The sequence below is a fragment of the Vigna angularis genome, chromosome 5, assembly GCF_016808095.1.
Source record: "Vigna angularis cultivar LongXiaoDou No.4 chromosome 5, ASM1680809v1, whole genome shotgun sequence".
In the NCBI taxonomy this organism is placed as follows: Eukaryota; Viridiplantae; Streptophyta; class Magnoliopsida; order Fabales; family Fabaceae; genus Vigna; species Vigna angularis.
In genome coordinates this window covers 13,469,445-13,491,182 of record NC_068974.1, presented here as the reverse complement: position 1 = coordinate 13,491,182, position 21,738 = coordinate 13,469,445, and the positions used below count along the sequence as shown (strand labels likewise).

General features: G+C 37.3%; 1 protein-coding gene across 1 annotated transcript; it reads right to left on the bottom strand.

Annotated features, from left to right (window-relative positions):
• Window positions 1–1,017: 1,017 nt before the first annotated feature.
• LOC128196643 (uncharacterized) lies at window positions 1,018–2,732 on the bottom strand. The gene is made up of 7 exons (XM_052878135.1): window positions 2,634–2,732; window positions 2,063–2,322; window positions 1,816–1,983; window positions 1,633–1,737; window positions 1,483–1,531; window positions 1,312–1,407; window positions 1,018–1,223 (listed from the first exon to the last, which is right to left on the bottom strand). Exons 1-7 carry the CDS (start codon window positions 2,730–2,732, stop codon window positions 1,134–1,136), a joined length of 867 nt encoding a protein of 288 aa, XP_052734095.1. The 3' UTR covers window positions 1,018–1,133.
• Window positions 2,733–21,738: the final 19,006 nt, after the last annotated feature.

Genomic DNA, 21,738 nt, shown 5'->3' with positions numbered 1-21,738 from the left:
AAGCAAGGGAAGAATTAAACGAAAAATATTTTATGGATACCGAGATAGATTCTGAGCCGTTGGAGATTAGGGTACAGTCTCTTTGAGTTATAGATTAGGTTAAAAATATAAGAAAGCACACGACAGTCGGGAGAGTGGAGGAAACAAGCCTAACCTTATATTCAGTACACTACAAAAAAGAAGGGCATTATCGAAGGCCAAGAGCCCTCGGAAACAGCCCAAAACCATCGGTAAAAGGTAATTACAGATGGCTTATCGACGGTCAAAGAGCCCTCGGTAAATCCCTTGTCGCTAACATTTACCGAGGGCTTCCGCCCTTCGGTAATTATCGAGGGCCAAAAGCCTTCGGTAATTACGGAGGGCCAAAAGCCTTCGGTAATTACCGAGGGGCAAAAGCCTTCGGTATTTACCGAGGGCCAAAAGCCTTCGGTAATTACCGAGGGCCAAAAGCCTTCGGTAATTACCGAAGGGCGCCACTAGTGCAGAAAGGGCTTTCGACGTCCGATATTTTGGGCTTTTGACGTCCGCCATACGCCCGACGTTTATGTGGGTGACGTCGATTAGACGTCCGTTGTGTAAGGACGGACGTATATGTAAACGTCCGTTGTGTCAGGACGGACGTGTACATGAACGTTCGTTTTGTCTGCACGGACGTATACATGAACATCCGTTTTGTCAGGACGGACGTCTATGTAAACGTCCGTTGTGTCAGGACGGACGTGTACATGAACGTCCGTTTTGTCTGGACGGACGTATACATGAACGTCCGTTTTGTCAGGACGGACGTCTAGGTAAACATCTGTTTTGTCAGGACGGACGTCTACCTTGCTGAAATGTTTTAGGTAGGAGCTGGGGGGTGGACGTCCGTGTGTGCACTGACAGACGTCTATAGACGTCCGACTGTGCACTAACAGACGTCTACTGGGCGTTTTTTTTTTTAAATTTGTTTATTTTTTCAATAAAACCACACCTGAAAAGCAGAAAAATGTTCCAGAACAATTTTGCAATAATATAAAAATGAGTTTTATATATAAACAAAGTTCTACTTAATGTGGAATTCAATCCACTACCAAACTATCAACATAAAACATAAACTAAAACTAAACAATGTTCAACAAGAAATATAACTATTCCTAACTCCATCTTTGCAAAAGATAAGCGGTCCACTCCTGCCTTATCTGTTTAATTGTGTCTTCTGTAATAGGTGTTGTAGTCTTGAAGCGCTGCAAAATTCAACAAAGATTCATTATTGTTTCATATATAGTTGAAGATGAATATGATTTGTAATGTATTTAAGGTGTACATCATTACCTCATTCCAGTCATCTGTAATGACTGCTCGAATGATGGTCTTAATCCAACACATCACATAGAAGCCACATTCCCATGAATCTAGCTGCTGGTTACACTAAAATAACAAACTAAATAGTTAAGAATTTAGATCATTCAATAAATGAATTAGAAACTATAAATGACTTACAACCTTTGGATACAAAATTTGAACCAGCTGACCACGAGATTTACCAATAACTCTGTATAGAATGAAAACACAAAGTATAATTAATATGACTATTTTATCGTAAAAGTTGAAGGTGAACATCAAATTCAAAGTCATTTTTGGAGAAACACTTACCCTTGAAGCATGGTTCTCAACTCATTTTTCATCCTCCTGTGCAACGAACAAAAAAATATAATTTTACATTGTTTGGGAATGATGACCATCAGCTGCCAGTGCGACCTATCACGAAGGACAAATAGTTATTCAACTAATTAACGAAACTATAATAATAAACTGACCACATATAACAACACCTACCCGTCAATGTATGGCACAAGGTATATGTCTCTTTTTGACTCATCCATCCATGTTTGCAAATAATCTTGTCTGTTTTGAAGTGTGTTACCAGACGGTTGAATGGTCTGAGGTTCAACAAATCCGTACATGGAAGACCGACCTTGGTCTACAACGATTGTGTCCATGTACCTAAAACAACAAAGTTAAGTTGTTAGAAACTATATAACAATGTAAATAAAGTAATATGAAAGACCAAATTCTATCTTACATGCACCACAGCTGAATGATGGAAATATTCAACATCCTGTCTCCCCCAATCACCTCCAATGCATCAGAAAATGTGATATAAACTGGCACATGTGGGGGAAGACCAAATACCCTCAAATCCCAGTATAGTTCTAATGATGCTTTCTTCAATCTTGGTAATTTTGTCACTAACTTTGATATAGGATCATCCTCCGCTTCAGCCATCTCATCATCTTCATGTATGACTGTATCATGAATTGGCTGCTTCTGAGGACGTGTGATCTGAAGATAAGATAAGAATTTACGTCAAAGCTTTGTCAACAATTATATGAAAATAAACAAGGAAAAAGACATTATACCTGTGGAGTAGCGATGTGGGACATGATCAATGCTCTAGGCCATGCAATAAATGATCCTATGGCCTCCCCCACAAAGTTAATTTCTGGAGTGGGTACAGGCACCTGAGCCTGGGGATCCCGAACCTCGTCAATGGTCACACGCACGTGCTGGGGTAATATGGCAACACCATGAATGGTCTCCCCTCCCTCAAGCACTCGTCCGACAGCCACAATGCGTGGGGGATCCCCATCAACCAACAACTCATATTGACCGCTATAGTGAGTGGAGTCTACAGCAGAGCATGATCCTTTAGTGCTGACACGAGGTGGTGTTGGAGTTTCATCGGCCCCCATGTTGCCTTGCGTCATGGAATGCAGTTTTTCTTCAAGCGCTCTTTGTATTTGTTTTTGTTCTTGTAGCTGCTCCATGAATCGTTGTTCCATTGATCTCATGCTTTGGTTGAGTCTTTCCTCCCACTGAAGATCCATCTGCCTCAGTGTCTCCTGACTCATTGATTGGGGGGTTTTCTGTGTAGGGCCAAAATAGTCACGAAGACCAATCGCCCCAGGAACTCCACGTACACGTCCTGGGTGCTCGGGCCTTCCAATGGCCGTTGTCAGAATGTCGTCCCTACCTTGGCCAGCAAATGTACCCTGAGTCTGCTGCTCAACCAACTCATCCTGCACATAAAAAAACCAAGTTACTTAGAAGACATGCTGTGATAGATACACAATCAAATAACTGCTTATAATTTGAACTTACAATTCTCTGTGAGATCAAGGCAGCTGAGGAAGATGTCATGTTCCCATCAGATTTAGTCCGAGCAGCCTTCCACAGCTTGTACCTAGTAGGTGCAGGTGCTAGGTCCGGCGACTCAAGTCCCAAGGCATCGGCTCTAGACTTTCTCAGTTTCTTCTCTAGTTTTGCATATCCACCTCGTGATAACAAGTGGGGTGCGTCGTTTAGCCTTTGTCCTTCTTGGGCGGCTAACCTTTTATCCTGTGAAACCATGTATATAAGTAAGTGTAAAATCACATAAACTCAATGGAAGACGATCTTAAGAAACATACCTTCCATTCCTCAGACTCTCTAGATGCACGAAACTGCTTCCAATCCTCCTCTGTGAAGGTATAATGCTGAGATGGATTTTCATGTTGTCTATCTCCAAAGACATATAGTCGTGTCAGCCTTGTCTTGAAATCCCTCCATCTTATCGCTATATGCGATAACACTTTCTTTCTGATTTGCAATGTGTTTGGAATATCAAAATGTTGCTGTTTAAAACAAAAAACTTGTTACCAAGAGAAAACATAACAGATAAGTATATCACAAATTGCATGAAGTCTAAACATACTTGAACATCTTGCCATAAGAGGTTCTTGTCGACCTCTGGGACGTCATCCCAACATGCATGAAGGATAGAGACATGACTTTTTGCTAACTTGCCCAAATAACTCCTAAACCTATCAACATTTGGCCTTGATGGATGACCTGATCTGGGGTCAATGTCAACATGCCTCCTCTGACCATCCACGCGTCCGGATGTCACATTTGCCACTCGGGTGACGCCTCATCCACGTCTGCTCTTTCCCGATCCTGAGTCTGAGGCCGACATACCTGAAAAATTATACAACGTTAGTAATAATTCAATTATGATGAACATACATATAAAGTCAATAAAAGTGAAAATATTAACCTATTAATTAATTGTTTTTTCCCAAATGCCTTCGTTGTGATCACTACGAATTGCCTGCATTACATCGGCAACGTCATCAACTGGGTCTTCAGTGGGTCTACATGCAACAGATGTTGTCTCAAGTATATCAAGAGAATCGTCATCATCATGTCCATGCATGTTTCTACCTTCTAAAACCACTGACCATTTGTTATTCGATGGATCACTTACGTAGAATATTTGTCTTGCTTGACTAGCCATGATAAATGGTTCATCAGTGTAATTCATCTTGTTCAAGTCTACCAATGTGAAACCAAGGTCATCCATCATGACACCAGAATTTATATCAACCCATTTACACTTGAAAACTGGTACTCTAAAAGTAACGTAATCAACTTCCCATATTTCTTGTATTATTCCAAAATAACTGATGGATGCTGTGATTGGATTTTTGTCTTTAGAACTAGCAAAGTGCACAGCCTCAGCTTGTAGTGTGACGCCACTATTTTGAACTCTGCTTTTGTCATCTTCTACCTTATTCTGAAACGTAATATTGTTTATATAGTACCCACCATATGTAATGACCTCTGTGTTCAGCCCACGAGATAACCTCAATAAAGTTTCAGAAACATGTGGAGTCGCATATATCTTTTTCTTAAACCATCCCAAGAAGGTTTTCACATGTTCATTAAGATGCCATTTTTCACTCATTTTTGGGTTTGCTGCCTTTACTTCATTAACGTGGTCAGAAATGTAAGGAATCACATCAACAGTGTTGTTTAAGACGTACAAATGAGCTTGGTCAATTTCTTTTCTGCTAACACTTTGAATTGTCACACCTCGAACACCCTTACCTTCACATTTTCCTTCATTTTTGCTCTTGGGAAGACCGACGGGTTCACAAGATGGCATATAACTTGAACAAAATTCAATGGCTTCTTCTGCAACGTATCGCTCTATGATTGAAGCTTCTAGTCTATACTGATTCTTGACATATCCCTTTAAGATCTTCATGTATCTTTCAACTGGGTACATCCACCTTAAGAAGACCGGCCCACATATTCGAATTTCTCTGACTAGATGAACAATCAAATGTACCATGATGTCAAAAAAGGAAGGTGGAAAATACATCTCCAATTGACATAGTAGTCTTATTCCCTCATTTTCCAATTCATCTAAACCTCGAGGGTCAACAACTTTCTTGCAAATGGCATTAAAGAAAAAACTCAGACGTGTCAGAATAACCCTAACAGAAGGAGGTAATATACCTCGAATAACAACTGGTAACAATTGTTGCATCAATACATGACAATCGTGAGACTTTAAACCAACTAGCTTTAAGTCTTGCATAGACACAAGGTTACTAATATTTGAAGAATAACCTTGCGGAACCTTCACACTTCTTAAACAGTTACAAAAACTTTGTTTTTCTTTTTTGGAAAGTGTGTGACAGGCTAGGGGCAGATAGGTGCGTCTTCCTATTATCTGTGGATGTAACTCAGATCGGATTCCCATGTCAGCCAAATCTTGTCTTGCTTTTATTCCGTCTTTGCTCTTCCCTTTGACGTTTAATAAAGTTCCGATAACACTGTCACAAACATTTTTCTCAACGTGTATCACATCAATACAATGTCTAACATCAAGTTCACACCAATATGGAAGCTTAAAAAATATCGATCGTTTCTTCCAAATGTTCTTTGCAGAGGTACTTTTATGATGTTTTCCAAAGACAATGTCAATGTTTTTCACTTCGTTGTACACCTCTTCACCATTCCGGGGTCTGCACACAACCTCATCCTCAGCACTTCCATTAAATGCTTTTTTCAATCTACGATAAGGATGATTACGAGGAAGAAATTTTCGATGTCTTGTATATACTGTCTTCTGACCATGCTTCAACTGAAGGTAACTAGTGTTTTCTTCACATATGGGACATGCAAAATGACCTTTAACACTATAACCGCTCAAGTTTCCATATGCTGGGAAATCATTTATAGTGCAAAACAACATTGCACGCAAACGGAACTGTTCCTGAACATGTGAGTCAAACACGTCGATGCCTTCTTCCCACAACAATTTCAAATCATCAATTAAAGGTGCTAAGTAAACATCAATGTCATTTCCAGGTTGTCTAGGACCCGATATCATCATGGACAACATCACATATTTTCTCTTCATGCACAACGAAGGAGAAAGATTGTAAATCATCAACATAACTGGCCACGAACTGTGTTTCCTACTTAAGTTTCCATAAGGATTCATACCATCAGTTGCAAGTGCAAGCCTTAAGTTTCTTGGATCTGCACCAAATTCAGGGAATTTGTCATCAATCTTTTTCCATTGTGGAGAATCAGCAGGGTGTCGAAGAAGATTATCGCACTTTCTTTGGTCAGAGTGCCATTTAATGTTCTTTGCATCTTCTTTAACAAAGAACATACGTTTGAACCTTGGTATTATAGGCAAATACCACATCACCTTAGCAGGTGCACCATCATTACCTTCAATACCATTGACTCTGTCAGATTTCTTTTTAAAACGGGATAAACCACATGTTGGACAATACTTTAACGAAGCAAACTCCTTTGTGTACAAAACACAATCATTAGGACAAGCATGTATCTTTTGATATTCAAGACCCATTGGACATAAAAATTTTTTCGCCTCGTAATTAAGAATAGGTAGAGTATTATTTTTTGGAAGCATCTCCTTCAACAACTCCAACAACTCGGTGAAACTTTTATCGGTCCATCCATTCCTTGCTTTTAAACTAAACAACTTTAAAGTTGAAGACAGACGTGTAAAGTTCGAGCATCCTGGGAACAACGGTTGCTCTGAATCATTAATAAGAGAATCATACAAATTAGCCCTTCCAAAATTATCTTCACCGACATCACGTATCATGTCCTCTAAATGGTCACTCATCCATTCTTCCACATAATCCGTTCCTCGTGACGTGGTAGGCTGCTCCAGTAGTTCTCCATGCCAAGTCCAAACGGTATAAGTCCTCATTATGCCGTACATGAATAGATGGTCACGCACATTGCCTAAGTCTTGTCGTATTTGATTAAGACAACGCACACAAGGACAAAAATATGTCCCGTTGACAAACGTAGCATTTTGTTCAACATATAGCAAGAACTTCGAAACACCCTTCTCATATTCTTCACTGATGCGACGTTCCTTCATCCAGCTTCGATCCATACTATGTTCGTAAAATCATCAGTTCAAGTGTTTTAACTCTCACAAGGTTAGGCCCTACCCATTCAAAAAAACTAATTTTCATAATTTGCTCAGCCACGTGCATTGAAGTCTACATCATAAAATTGATAAGATTTTGGCAGCATTTCGCATTGGTCTCCGAAATACACGAAATGAGAGTAGTCACCGATGACCACAATCAAATATGCATCCGGAGAACAACACAAGTACTGAATCGAAATTTTATCAATCTTATCCTTAAACTCCAATTGACATGGTATTGCAAATTATGGAAATTAATTTTCTCAAACTGTCCAATCGGACAATTCAAAATTTAACACAAACGATTAAAAAATTAATCGTTTGTCTTAAATTTCAAACGGGAACTAAGTGTCACTCAATGATTTGATACTTATAATAACACAACTAATACAGATATATTCAAAAGCCAATTACACAGTCACATTTTACAGTAAAAAACGTGCATTCACAAAACTCAATTACATGCATACAAAAAATTTTCAACCAACAAGCTAACCTGAAAAGTAGATTCGAAATGAAAAGGAGGAAAACGGAGGAGTGAACGGTGATGAGTGCATATTTATGCCCATATTTATGCTTTAAAATTCAAATTTTTGATGGGATAATTGTGCTTAAATGGTTTATTTAAGTGAATTTGTGATGATTGGAATTGTTGGGTTTGGGAAATAAAGAAACGTAAAAAGTGAATTTTAGCACATAAATTATTATTGGATGTTCTAATGTTTATTTGTGCAGCTGAGAATATAAGTTTTATTGGTCCAAATGGCATTTCAAGGCCCAAAATCAGATTTTATGTGGAAAATTCAGAAGGGGCTAAAGTGCAAATAGAGGAAATTTCAGCGTATTTGTGCAATTTTGGAAAGTCAGAAAATCTAAAAGATAAAATTCAGTTGTTGAATTTAATTTGGGAATATCAACATAAAATATCTTCTAAATAATTTTATCATTATCTAAATCTTTTAGTTATTTGGAAGATATAAGATATAAGATAATTGAGTTAATATCTATCAAATATTCTTTAAAACTGATTTAATCTAATGAATATTTGAAAGACATAATATATCAACAGAAAATATCTTATCAACAAACTATTCAAAGTCCAAGCCCAATCAAACCTATATAAAGAGACCCAAGGGAGGCAGAAAGAGAGGGGACTTCACTTCATTCATTCTCTCATACTCCTCTCACTTTTCTTTCATCTTGTATTCAACTCCATTCATGGAGAGATAAGCATCTAGGGTTATTCTGCTGTAATTCCAAGACGGATTCTGAGGTTATGTTTAGTTAATGCAATTGTTTACTTTGATTATTGATTTAAGTTGTTCTCTCTATGTCTTTCATCTCTCTATCTTGTTAAAAGCAAAGATTTTTGCATCATAATATGTTTGAATCTATATGCATATTGATTATATGAGTTTTAGGGTTTCTAGGTTTAAATTGAGAATCTACTTTGATTTAATTTAGGAACTTTCATATGATTAAATGGTTTTTACTATCAATTGAGAATGTACTTTGGTTGGTAGTAATAATTTCAACTATAATCAATTGAGAATTTACTTTGATTGATTAACTTTTAACTTGGTTAGGAGATTTAAGAATAGACATGATTAAACACAATAGAATTTGATTGAGAATGTACTTTGATTGAATTTATTGTGAATAATCTAGAAAGGTTTTGCATTTGATTGAGAATTTACTTTGGTTAAATGCATGATCGCCCTCAAATTAATTGAGAATGTACTTTAATTAATTTGAAACTTAAACAATAATCAATTGAACAATTATCCGTGAATAACCGATGACGAATCTATCTTGGAAAAGCAGTGGAATTAGCCTATTTAATCATAACTGTTTTTAAGTTTATTATTTGTTCTTTAAACATTCTTAAACCATTACTTTTATTCATAAGCATTGCACTCATAAGAATCATATATTCGAAAGCAATTCCGTGTTCGTTGGGAGACGACTCAGGGTTACTTTAACCCTATCTACTTTATTGAATACTACTTGGCAATACTGAAGTTGCCTTGAAAAGTAGTATTAATTTGATAGCTTCAACGACAGCTTATCAAACGGCCTAAAACGCAGTCCAAAAACAGTCAAAGAAGCCGCCCAAGAACACGCAAGAGTCTGCAAAAAAACCGACTGAAAAAGATTTTTAATCGGTTCAAATCAAAGGTATTTCATCACAGAGCAATGTAATCGAATTGAAACTCAATTTAAACGGTCCAAATACGAGAAAACGCACCTGGAAATCAATGGCGCAGTAGCGTTTTGCGAAGGAAGACGATGAACAGTGTTTTCGCGTTTCCAAAGGTTAACTAGTCACGGGTTCGCGGGAGCACGATTTATTGTCTTAGACGTCCGACACGCTGGGGAACGGACGTCTATAATATTATAGACGTCCGTTGCGACACTAATATGACGTCTTTGACGATTTAAAAATGATATTCGCGGGTGGGTTTACACGTTCGTCCTGGGTTGCGGACGTCTATTGTACTCAACAACTGAACGTTTCAACTCCCTATGGCAGCCCATAAACGTCCGTCCTATGAGGGCACGGACGTCTATAATATTATAAACGTCCGGCCCCCCAGATTGGACGTGTAAGGACCTGAAGAGAATTAAATACCCAACCACCCTGTCAGTACATTAAACGTCCGATATGCGGGGGACGGACGTTTATAATATTATAGACGTTCGTGCCCTCCAGACTGGACGTGTAAAGACCTGAAGAGAATTAAATACCCAACCACCATGTCAGTACATTAAACGTCCGTTATGCGGGGACGGACGTCTATAGTATTATAGACGTCCGTGCCCTCCCAGAACAGACGTCTAAGGTCCCCACTTGGGGAATTGAAACGTTCAGTTGTCAGCCTCGTAGACGTCTGTCCCCCTGACACGGACGTCTAATGGCTGCCATGGGTACTTGAAAACGTTTAGCTTATAAACGTTCAGTTGTCAGCCTATTAAACGTCCGTCACTTAGGACGGACGTTCATAACATTATGAACGTCCGTCTCGGCCAGGAACGGACGTTCAAAGACTACACATGGTTTTCACTGTTCAGCCTATTAAATGTCCGTCACCTAGGACGGACGTTCATAACCTTATGAACGTCCGTCTCGGCGAGGAACAGACGTTCAAAGACTACACATGGTTTTCACTGTTCAGCCTATTAAACGTCCGTCACCTAGGACGGACGTTCATAACATTATAAACGTTCGTCTCGGCCAGGGACGGACGTTCAAAGACGACACATGGTTTTCACTGTTCAGCCTATTAAACGTCCGTCACCTAGGACGGACGTTCATAACATTATAAACGTCCGTCTCGGCCAGGGACGGACGTTCAAAGACGACACATGGTTTTCACTGTTCAACCTATTAAACGTCCGTCACCTAGGACGGACGTTCATATTATTATGAACGTCCGTCTCGACAAGGGACGGACGTTCAAAGACCACACATGGTTTTCACTGTTCAGCCTATTAAACGTCCGTCACCTAGGACGGACGTTCATAACATTATAAACGTCCGTCTCGACAAGGGACGGACGTTCAAAGGGCTGACACGTGTTCACTTGTTCAGCCTATTAAACGTCCGTCACCTAGGACGGACGTACATTACATTATAAACGTTCGTCTCGGCCAGGGACGGACGTCCAAAGACCACACATGGTTTTCACTTTCAGCCTATTAAACGTCCGTCTTCCAAAGCCGGACGTCTATAATATTATACACGTCCGGCTCGACCCAAGACGGACGTCTAGAGTTCCACTTATTTACTAATATGCCATCGGTCAATTATATACGTTTGGGCTTTTGTGGACGGACGTCTATTGGGAGACGTTAAAAGCCCTTTCTGCACTAGGCGTTCTCAACCTTGTCCTGTCATGCAGCACTGGACTTTGCATTTGGAAACATAAACCTCCAAAAACCTATATTTGCAACATATAATAGTCTTTAATATGCACCACAAACCACAAAAAGGTACAAAAAATATCAAGTACCACTACAACTGAAATTGAGCATTAAAACAATATTGTATCCACTAAAACAGTCACAATCTCAACATTTATACATAGTCCAACAACAACCTTTAACAACAATAATACCTACTTGACATAAAACAATATCTCCAAAAGCTATAAACTACTCAATCAGATTAATAAATGTCAAATAGCCAAGGATTTTTATGCAGAATATACCATCAAAAAAACCAGATTTTTATTCAGGTTATACAGCAAAATAGTAAGGTATTTTTGCAGAATTTTACACCAAAACAACAAAGATTTTATGCAGAATTTACAGCAATACAGCAAAGCTTTTCTGCAGAATTTTGTAACTAAGACAGCAAATGTTTTTTGCAGAGTTTTATAACTAAAACAAGAAGGTTTTCTGCAGAGTTTTATAATTAAAACAACAAGATTTTCTACAGAGTTTTATAACTAAGACAATAAGGTTTTCTGCATGTATTGACTCTAGTTCAGCAATTAAGATCATACTCCCATTTAGCAAACAGATAAGTGTAGTGCAAAAATCATTTACTTCAATGTTATATCACTTTTTCATGCCTAATTAAACCATTTTTCATGCTTTTGCACATTCTTTTTATATCAATAATACTTATGCTTGCTTAACATAACACTTACTTTATCCTTTTCATTATATGTTAACTTGATTCCCTACAATTAACTTAGCTTAGATATTATACGTGATCAACATAACATACCTATCTTTGCTTTGACCGAAAGTTATACTTAGTAATTCATACCAACTTAAATACCATAGAAAGTAATTAGCCACATATCAAACTCTTAGGTATGTGAAATAATCACACCCTAGACAATCAAGATTCAATCATTAACCATAAACTACCAACAAGATGTTGTAACATGATATAATTCCATTCAAATACATATATATATATATATATATATATATATATATATATAGTACAACAGAGTTTAGATGCAAGTAAAAAATAAAGCAATCTTTTCAGTAATTATACATTCACACCAAGCAAATGAAATTTTATTAACTTCCATAGAACTTAGTCAATCAAATGTAAAATGAGTTACAGTGAAACAATTTACTATGTTAACAATCAAATTCCAGATTTCATCAAAAGAACTCAATTAATTCACCCTTACACTACATTTTAACAAAACACACAATTATTTCCCCAAAAGAACTCAATTATTTCCTCAAAAGTAATTAATATTATACTTGCAAAAAAGTGATTTAGCCAGTGAGCCAACTAATGTACAATCTTTGAATTCAAATTCACCAGTACTCTATATGCTTTAAACACTTGTATCCTATGTAAAGAACCAAACACTTCTTTTGGATCCTCTGTGAAGAACAACAACAATAATATCATATTCATCATGTTCTATTAACAATCCTAATAAACATATAGCATAAAAGGTCTAATTACTTTAACTTCCTAACCAACAAAATCATGTGTATAGATACACAAATTCTCAATGAAAGGGAATTTAGTTGTTTTACCTTTGTGGTCGAGAAAGACCAAATAAAACTTGGAGCCAGATAATGCCATATACTGCAACTCCTATTCTTTGATGACTATTGTTGAAGAGGTTGTTGAAATTTTTTATGGACATGATTGCTCCAACTGTGGCAAGCAGCACAACAATCATCTACTGAATAGAAATTTAGAAGTATATATATCATGTTAAAAAGGAAAATGGCATCAGTGAAAGAAATACTTTAGACATAAAAGGTTATTTAATAAAATGCCTTTCTCGTTGATGCGGGTTGTCGCAGCCCGTCAAATTTGATGAGCAAGAATTAATGTAGTATAACTAGCAAATGACTCCTAGGTCGTCTCTCAAGAACCAATTTTGGGTTCAGTGTCAGATTAGTCACGAAAGGGGGGGGGGTTTGTGGATATTTTTTTGGTTGCGGTAAAATTAAAAACGTTGAAATAAAATTTTAACGACGGTAAAAACAGAACGGTAAAAGATAGTAAAAATAGAAAACGTCTGAAAATAAAACAAACGGTAAAACGCAATGACAGAATTTAACAGTGCAGACAATCATGAACGATAAACTTAACAGATGAAAATATTTAACTGAAAATGGACTTCACCAGAGATTAAACACTTAAATTAAGAAAGCGTTAAATTGCAAAACAATTAAACTCCTGACAGAATTAAAATTGCAAATCTAAAAATGCATAACACAACAAAATTTCATCCAAAGTTTAAACGTGAAAACGGAGTGCGTAAATGAAAATTAAATTCAACCTCAATTGGAAAATGCAGAGTGGAAACTACAATGGAAATTCAATTCTTGAAACTAAAAATTACAAGAAATCTAAAACCTCCCCAAGAGGGGAGGAGAAGAAAAATGAACTCTCAGAACGTATGCACTCCTACCTAAAATCCCCTATTTCTTCTTCTCTGCTGCTGCCAATTTATAACTACTTCTCTCGACAAAGTCTCCGCATTTCCCTCTCAATTTCAAGGAGCTTGTCTGCTTCTCGGTTTGTCCTCAATTGGTAGCTCCTGTTTTGGGGAATTTCTCCCACCAATTTGCTCCTAGTCATGCCAAAGAAATGAGGTTGTGGGCCCTCCATTCTTGTGTCTGTTTGCTTCCCTGCTTCCCAGCCAAAATTCACGTGAGTTTCCTTCCAGCCATCATGCCTTGCACTTCCTCCTCTCCATTCCACGTTTCTCTCCTTTCACACCAGCTCCTTTCTTCTCTCTCCATCCAAGCACTCATCCCTTCCGTTCCGACACTTTGTCCATGCTTATTTACTCAAAGAAGGAAGGCGTGAACGTGCAGCACCTCACTTTCCTTTCAGCCAGCCATGTTACCACCGAGAGGAAGTTGGAACGTGTGAAGATCACTTCCCTTGATGGACCGTGATGCTTGTTATCTTCAACCAAGAGCAACTCCTTGCTGCTGGACCATGAAAGTGCAGCCCACGTTAAATATGGATGTTTCTCCAAGCCTCCATTTTCTTTGCTGCTGGATGCTTTCAAAACCAAGGCTGTTACAACTGAGTTATTTCCTTCAACATGCACACCATCCCCCTTTCTCCTTTGGACGTGAGATGAAGAATGAATGGGGTGCAGCAGCTGGATGCCTCTCAAAGGAAACCGTGAGCTTGTTTTCCAAAAGAAGGTCTAAAACCAAATGTGGAGTGGGAGAGGACGGTCACCAAAAAATTCTGCACATCTCTTCAAGCCAAAATTAATGCATTTCCTTTACATGTGGGCTGTGAGCTTTTGAACGTAAGGTGGACTTGGTAGGATGACTTCATTCTTTCTTCACTTAATGGTTCTTTGATGTGCCAAAAGTCATGAAGGGGCCCTCCATTTTACTCCTTACGTGACATGGCTTCTTGTTTTTTTTAAAAAAAAAAAAACAAAAAAAAACAAAAAGTGTGCTTCCATTATTCTTTCCAAAACCGTGAGTGATGTGTTGTTTCTTTCTCCAATTTTTCAAGCTTGCGGGGCCATGAAACCACTTCCATTAATATAACATTAATATAATAACATCCATGAGCTCACGTGAACTTTCATTTGGTGGCCCTTCTTCATTCCAAATTCTTGCCAATTGCAAAATTCCTCATTTGGGAACAAGGAGTTGCCGTGGCCTTTTCTTAAAGAGTGTGGTTTCCTTCCAAATTAAAATTGTTATCTTCCAAAAGATTTATAAAACCGTGAGTTTGCAATGTAGTGGTCTCCTCAATTATTTCATGTGCTTTTCAACATGGTTTGGCCGTGTGATGTGTAGGAGTTCCAAATCAAATTTTGCTTCTACAAATTCAAGAAAAATATTCCATCATTTACACGGATCAACATACAGAATAAATCAATGCAGTACAACTTCTTTCAAATACAGTGTGTGAATATTTTTCCAACTATCCCAGTTTATGTTTCCAAATATTATCCAACAATTTTTCCTACAAATAATTAACCTCAGATAATTCAAATTAACTAAAATAAGAATTTCTGATCGGATTAAGCTCAATCAGTAAAAACGGGAAAATACTGGACAATTAAGCACAATTCCCCGATTAATTCTAGTATAGTAAACTAAGTGAAGTGAACAAAATATTGACTCATCAAAATAGACCACACTTAGTCTTTTGCACTCCTGGGCAAAATCAAGACTCAAATCAGGGAATGGTTCAAAGGACATCAAAGGACTGACACAAATGCAGCATACAGAAAATAAAATATCAAGAGAAAATAAAAAGAATTTACACAATTCTCAAGAATTCTAGACAGAGAAAAGAAGTAGAAAATATCCAACACAAAATCAAATAAAGTAGATACTTACAGAAATCATCCAAGCAATTTCAATACACAGAAAAATAATCAATCAGCTTAAGAGGTGATTCAAAAATAACAAAACCTCACATATGCACTACAGTGTTTCTCTCAAGTGTCTAAGGTAAATCAATGTCACTCAATGCACTCAAGAAAGCAAACACAAATAGACTTGGCAAGCTTCTAATATCAACACTTAAAACATATGCATATTAGGATCAAAAGGTCTTTTCTTGGTTGTAATGGGGCCAAGGACAGGGGAGGATAAAATATGGATAAGTGGTTATAGCTTAGAAGAAATAGAGGAGCACGGGGGAAAAAGTGTAAACACAGTGAAATCTCACCCAAACCTCTAATTCAATCCTCTTCTCGACTCCATTATTCACAGGATTATTTTTCAATTTTCTCTTTTTCTCATCAAAATTTTTTCATCCTGTCTCTTTTCTTTTCTCTCTTTATCACACAACAGGATATAAATCATACTTTCAAAACATGATGAGGAACCAACTAGCCAATTTATCAGAATTCCCAAGGAGACCACATTTTTCACAAAACACTTTTATAGCTCCAGACTTTCCTAAGGTTAAGGTAATCATTGTTTTTTACTTAGGGCCAGTGTATGAGCTTTAAAACAAATAAATGAGGAAAGTATAGGCTCAACAGGGGTTATCAAAGGATAATAACAAGGTAGGCTTATTTGGCTAACGAGGCTCAAGAAATAAAATGCCTTTATCATTTCTAAACATGCATATCCATCAAGAATCATCAAAAAGAATCAAGCCAAGGCATATGTGCAAGCAATCAAGATACATATCACACAAGAAAGAAAATAAAGTGGCTCAAATTCTCACAGGGTATATTTGTCACAATCAAATCAACCTCTTAAACATTTATAATCATCTTCCAAGCAGAGAAAAGCAAGGATTCAAACTATAAGCATTAAGTAAGTGGAGGAAAAATCTACAACTTAGACATCATCCAGAAATCAAGAGAAAAATGTAAAATTTATTGCACACAAAACACACTAAAAACAACTTAAAACAGAAAAAATTTAACACTCAAAAACAAAAAATTTAACACACAAAATAAAGAAAAATTCAAAATCTCTCCCAATAGACCACACTTAAACTACACATTGTCCTCAATGTGTTCTAAGCATACATCAGCAATCAAAACAGTAAACATATCATGGACAAGTGCAATAAAAGCAGGAAAAAGGGAGAGAAAGAAGATGCAAACTCCCGTAGGTTATGGTGGAAGCTGCCAATTTTGGACTTGTAGGGAGATGTCTTCAGAATCCAGCCAAGAAGTTCTGAGGACGAACTGCTTCATCCTCCAGATCTGATCTAGCAGTGAAATGTCTTCCACTGCCGGATCTAAGCAGTTATTATTGATGAGCAGGTTCAGCAGATGCCTATTGATGTTGAAACCATTTTGCCGACTCGCACCTTTGTGTTCAATAGTAGGTGTTTGCTGATCAAGTTTATGTGTACCTCCTGCAACATGGTTAGTGCAATGTGGTTCTACAGAAATTTCATGCAGGGGTATAACACCCAAATTATCACACTGAACCTCAATTACATCCACAGAACATGAATCAATTTCAAAATTAGAAAAAATATCAACCACAGACTCAGATTCATGTTCAGTGCATGGAGAATAATCATTTGGATGTGATATCAAAAAGTGGTTCTCATTATGCACAGAGGAAAAATGAAAAGCATGCTCATCAACATCATAATTATCAACATACCTCTCAACAAAATAATCATCAACACAATCAAATTGAGGTATGTTTACCTCCACTTCCTTGAAGATTGGTAAAGTGGTGGAAGATGAAGGTGGTCTACCTGGCTCAAAAGTATTGCTTATTCCTGCCTGAGCCTCAAAATCTTCAGCAGTCTCCTCAGGTGCAAGAGTGGCCATCTGCCCGATCTGATCAGTCAGATTCTTCATGGCAGCTTGAGTTTCCTGCTGGATTTTCATGCTATCTTGCTCGAACTGAATTCTCTGCATGGTTATCTGCTCTAATAACTCCTTCAATGTAGGTTTAGAAGTAGAAGGCTGGGGAGCTATTTCGGCAGGAACACTATATTGCTGACTCTCGTATTGCTGGACTGGTGGAGGCATAAAAGTACTCTGGAATGGTGGTTCTAGATAATTATCTTGTGGGGTATCGTACCATTCATTTTTAAGATCATTCCACTTAGGATCATTGATGTATCCATACTGCTCAGGGGAGAATTTGCTCAGAAACTGAAGCTCAAGATATCCCCAATCGGTAACGGATCCTAGAGGAAGAGAGTCTTGCCAATCCTTAGCTGCTCCTTGTAATGAGTGCGGAAATGCCCTCAAGAAAATGTGATCAAGAGGGACATGTGGAGGTTTCATTGAAGAACACATGTTGCGGAACTCCTCCAAATGTCTATGTGGGCATTCTCCGGCAAAACCATGAAACTTAGGGAGCAGATATATCAGTCTAGTGCTAAGAACGCAATGAATATCATCCTTTGTAGGTGGGACCGGCTCACGAGGAGCGCTTTTAGGAAATTGAGGATGATCCATATAATTCTCATCATAGAATTCAGCAGAATTACAATCAGGGTAACAAGCAGAAGGAGATTCATGATTATAGGTACTCGCAGAATAAGCACTATTCATGAAATTAAAATAGGTAGACATCGAAAAATAAAAATAAAACAAATAAAAAGTAAATACTAAAAATTACGAAACAGATAATTCACAACACATTTATACATGCTACAGGAACACACAAAACAACACATAAATTTTTTTTTAAAATTTTTTTTTAATTTTTTTTTTAAAATTTTTTTTTAAAATTTTTTTTAAAATTTTTTTTTTAATTAACAAACAAAATACATACGACACGCATACAGAAAATAGAACATCACATCACAACGCAAGATAAAACACAACAATTAAACATGCTACACGCACAAACAAGACAATTTTTTTTAAACAACAGCTAGATACAAAATACAACACAACAAAAATATAAAAGACAAAACATATATTACCAATACGTAATAATAAAAAAAAACAGTAAAAATCTAAAATTAACAAGAACCTGGAACTGAAGTGACAACTGCGCCAAAATTTGCTGAAGGTGTCGTTGTCGCCTACAAAAATATGAAACACACAAAACACACATATTAACAGAACAAATATTAACAGAACAAAAATCTAAAACTGAACCTCCATTGATCCCCGGCAACGGCGCCAAAATTTGATGCAGGTTGTCGCGGCCCGTCAAATTTGATGAGCAAGAATTAATGTAGTATAACTAGCAAATGACTCCTAGGTCGTCTCTCAAGAACCAATTTTGGGTTCAGTGTCAGATTAGTCACGAAAGGGGGGGGGGGTTTGTGGATATTTTTTTGGTTGCGGTAAAATTAAAAACGTTGAAATAAAATTTTAACGACGGTAAAAACAGAACGGTAAAAGATAGTAAAAATAGAAAACGTCTGAAAATAAAACAAACGGTAAAACGCAATGACAGAATTTAACAGTGCAGACAATCATGAACGATAAACTTAACAGATGAAAATATTTAACTGAAAATGGACTTCACCAGAGATTAAACACTTAAATTAAGAAAGCGTTAAATTGCAAAACAATTAAACTCCTGACAGAATTAAAATTGCAAATCTAAAAATGCATAACACAACAAAATTTCATCCAAAGTTTAAACGTGAAAACGGAGTGCGTAAATGAAAATTAAATTCAACCTCAATTGGAAAATGCAGAGTGGAAACTACAATGGAAATTCAATTCTTGAAACTAAAAATTACAAGAAATCTAAAACCTCCCCAAGAGGGGAGGAGAAGAAAAATGAACTCTCAGAACGTATGCACTCCTACCTAAAATCCCCTATTTCTTCTTCTCTGCTGCTGCCAATTTATAACTACTTCTCTCGACAAAGTCTCCGCATTTCCCTCTCAATTTCAAGGAGCTTGTCTGCTTCTCGGTTTGTCCTCAATTGGTAGCTCCTGTTTTGGGGAATTTCTCCCACCAATTTGCTCCTAGTCATGCCAAAGAAATGAGGTTGTGGGCCCTCCATTCTTGTGTCTGTTTGCTTCCCTGCTTCCCAGCCAAAATTCACGTGAGTTTCCTTCCAGCCATCATGCCTTGCACTTCCTCCTCTCCATTCCACGTTTCTCTCCTTTCACACCAGCTCCTTTCTTCTCTCTCCATCCAAGCACTCATCCCTTCCGTTCCGACACTTTGTCCATGCTTATTTACTCAAAGAAGGAAGGCGTGAACGTGCAGCACCTCACTTTCCTTTCAGCCAGCCATGTTACCACCGAGAGGAAGTTGCTGGAACGTGTGAAGATCACTTCCCTTGATGGACCGTGATGCTTGTTATCTTCAACCAAGAGCAACTCCTTGCTGCTGGACCATGAAAGTGCAGCCCACGTTAAATATGGATGTTTCTCCAAGCCTCCATTTTCTTTGCTGCTGGATGCTTTCAAAACCAAGGCTGTTACAACTGAGTTATTTCCTTCAACATGCACACCATCCCCCTTTCTCCTTTGGACGTGAGATGAAGAATGAATGGGGTGCAGCAGCTGGATGCCTCTCAAAGGAAACCGTGAGCTTGTTTTCCAAAAGAAGGTCTAAAACCAAATGTGGAGTGGGAGAGGACGGTCACCAAAAAATTCTGCACATCTCTTCAAGCCAAAATTAATGCATTTCCTTTACATGTGGGCTGTGAGCTTTTGAACGTAAGGTGGACTTGGTAGGATGACTTCATTCTTTCTTCACTTAATGGTTCTTTGATGTGCCAAAAGTCATGAAGGGGCCCTCCATTTTACTCCTTACGTGACATGGCTTCTTGTTTTTTTTTAAAAAAAAAAAACAAAATAAAACAAAAAGTGTGCTTCCATTATTCTTTCCAAAACCGTGAGTGATGTGTTGTTTCTTTCTCCAATTTTTCAAGCTTGCGGGGCCATGAAACCACTTCCATTAATATAACATTAATATAATAACATCCATGAGCTCACGTGAACTTTCATTTGGTGGCCCTTCTTCATTCCAAATTCTTGCCAATTGCAAAATTCCTCATTTGGGAACAAGGAGTTGCCGTGGCCTTTTCTTAAAGAGTGTGGTTTCCTTCCAAATTAAAATTGTTATCTTCCAAAAGATTTATAAAACCGTGAGTTTGCAATGTAGTGGTCTCCTCAATTATTTCATGTGCTTTTCAACATGGTTTGGCCGTGTGATGTGTAGGAGTTCCAAATCAAATTTTGCTTCTACAAATTCAAGAAAAATATTCCATCATTTACACGGATCAACATACAGAATAAATCAATGCAGTACAACTTCTTTCAAATACAGTGTGTGAATATTTTTCCAACTATCCCAGTTTATGTTTCCAAATATTATCCAACAATTTTTCCTACAAATAATTAACCTCAGATAATTCAAATTAACTAAAATAAGAATTTCTGATCGGATTAAGCTCAATCAGTAAAAACGGGAAAATACTGGACAATTAAGCACAATTCCCCGATTAATTCTAGTATAGTAAACTAAGTGAAGTGAACAAAATATTGACTCATCACTCATCCTCAAAGTATCCACATATGTCTTTTTTCAATAAACTAGGAGGTAATCACCAATGCATAATCTCATTAGGTACTAACAAGCTTTAGGGTAAAAAATGAACTAAAATTCGGAATCTAACAGTAAATCAATGCTACAACTAACCTTATAAAACTAATATATGGCCATTAACAGATCCAGAGGCTTTCCAAATGAATTGGATTTAAAGTTAGAGGTTAAAAAGGGCAAACAAGTTTTGAATTCATTTATATATCCCCTTCAACTCATATAGACATGTACTAACAATACTAATTATGCATTCAATTGAGCAAGGTGAAGATAAAAGTAGATAGATATTTTGAAAATACTATTACAAGAAGCATATAGGCCATATTGAAAATAATGTTTACAACTCTTTTGGCCATTTTCACAGCACTTATTTTCTCACTACCGTAAATTCTTGTTCTATGATTTTGTAGATCATTGTTTTTCAAGTTAAAGTAAAAGAACTTACAGTAGAAACAATCAATTATTACATTTGATTTGGAGTTGTGATGTAATGTGGAC

Excerpts from the sequence above, each read along its gene's own strand:
- LOC128196643 (XM_052878135.1), bottom strand. The coding sequence starts at position 2,732 with ATGGGGGCCGATGAAACTCCAACACCACCTCGTGTCAGCACTAAAGGA. Across the intron at positions 1,984-2,062 it reads ATCATTCAGCTGTGGTGCAT|GTACATGGACACAATCGTTG; the intron begins GTAAGATAGAAT and ends TTGTTGTTTTAG. Across the intron at positions 1,224-1,311 it reads TTACAGATGACTGGAATGAG|CGCTTCAAGACTACAACACC; the intron begins GTAATGATGTAC and ends TGAATTTTGCAG.